The sequence below is a fragment of the Chaetura pelagica genome, unplaced genomic scaffold (assembly GCF_000747805.2).
Source record: "Chaetura pelagica isolate M959 unplaced genomic scaffold, ChaPel_1.0 scaffold872, whole genome shotgun sequence".
Classification (NCBI taxonomy): Eukaryota; Metazoa; Chordata; class Aves; order Apodiformes; family Apodidae; genus Chaetura; species Chaetura pelagica.
The window spans coordinates 145,765-146,088 of record NW_009952388.1 but is presented as its reverse complement, the minus strand read 5'-3'; the positions used below and the strand labels follow the sequence as shown (position 1 = coordinate 146,088).

The following is a 324-nucleotide window of genomic DNA, read 5'->3' as shown; positions in this document are numbered from 1 at the left end:
GCTGCTCCTCCTCCTGCAGAGCTGGAGGTGTCTGGGACCCCCGCAGAGAGGTCTGGGGTCCCTGTGTCCAGCTGGGGGTGCCAGGGTCTTTCCTTGACACCTCCCAAGCTGCTGGGCTCACCACCTCCCCTCCTTGCAGACGGCCACCTGCTCTGCGACCCTGGCCCCAAGGGCACCTGGGGAAGCTGCTTCGGCTGTAAGTACCAGAAAGCCCCGGATCACCCTCCTGGGCAGTGGGGCCCTGGCTCCTGCCCTCTGTCCCCTCCAGCCCCACAGCAGCAGCCAGCAGAGCAGGGATTGCCACGGCAAGCCCCGCAGCCCCTC

The 324-nt window shown here is 67.9% G+C and overlaps 1 protein-coding gene across 1 annotated transcript in view; it reads left to right on the top strand.

Moving 5' to 3' along the window:
• LOC104398133 (bifunctional protein NCOAT-like) overlaps nucleotides 1–324 on the top strand; it is a 17,751-nt gene that overhangs the window by 10,965 nt on the left and 6,462 nt on the right. Inside the window, exon 10 of the mRNA XM_010008183.1 lies at nucleotides 140–196. Coding sequence (XP_010006485.1) covers nucleotides 140–196 — 57 coding nt within the window. The remainder of the gene's footprint in view (nucleotides 1–139; nucleotides 197–324) is intronic.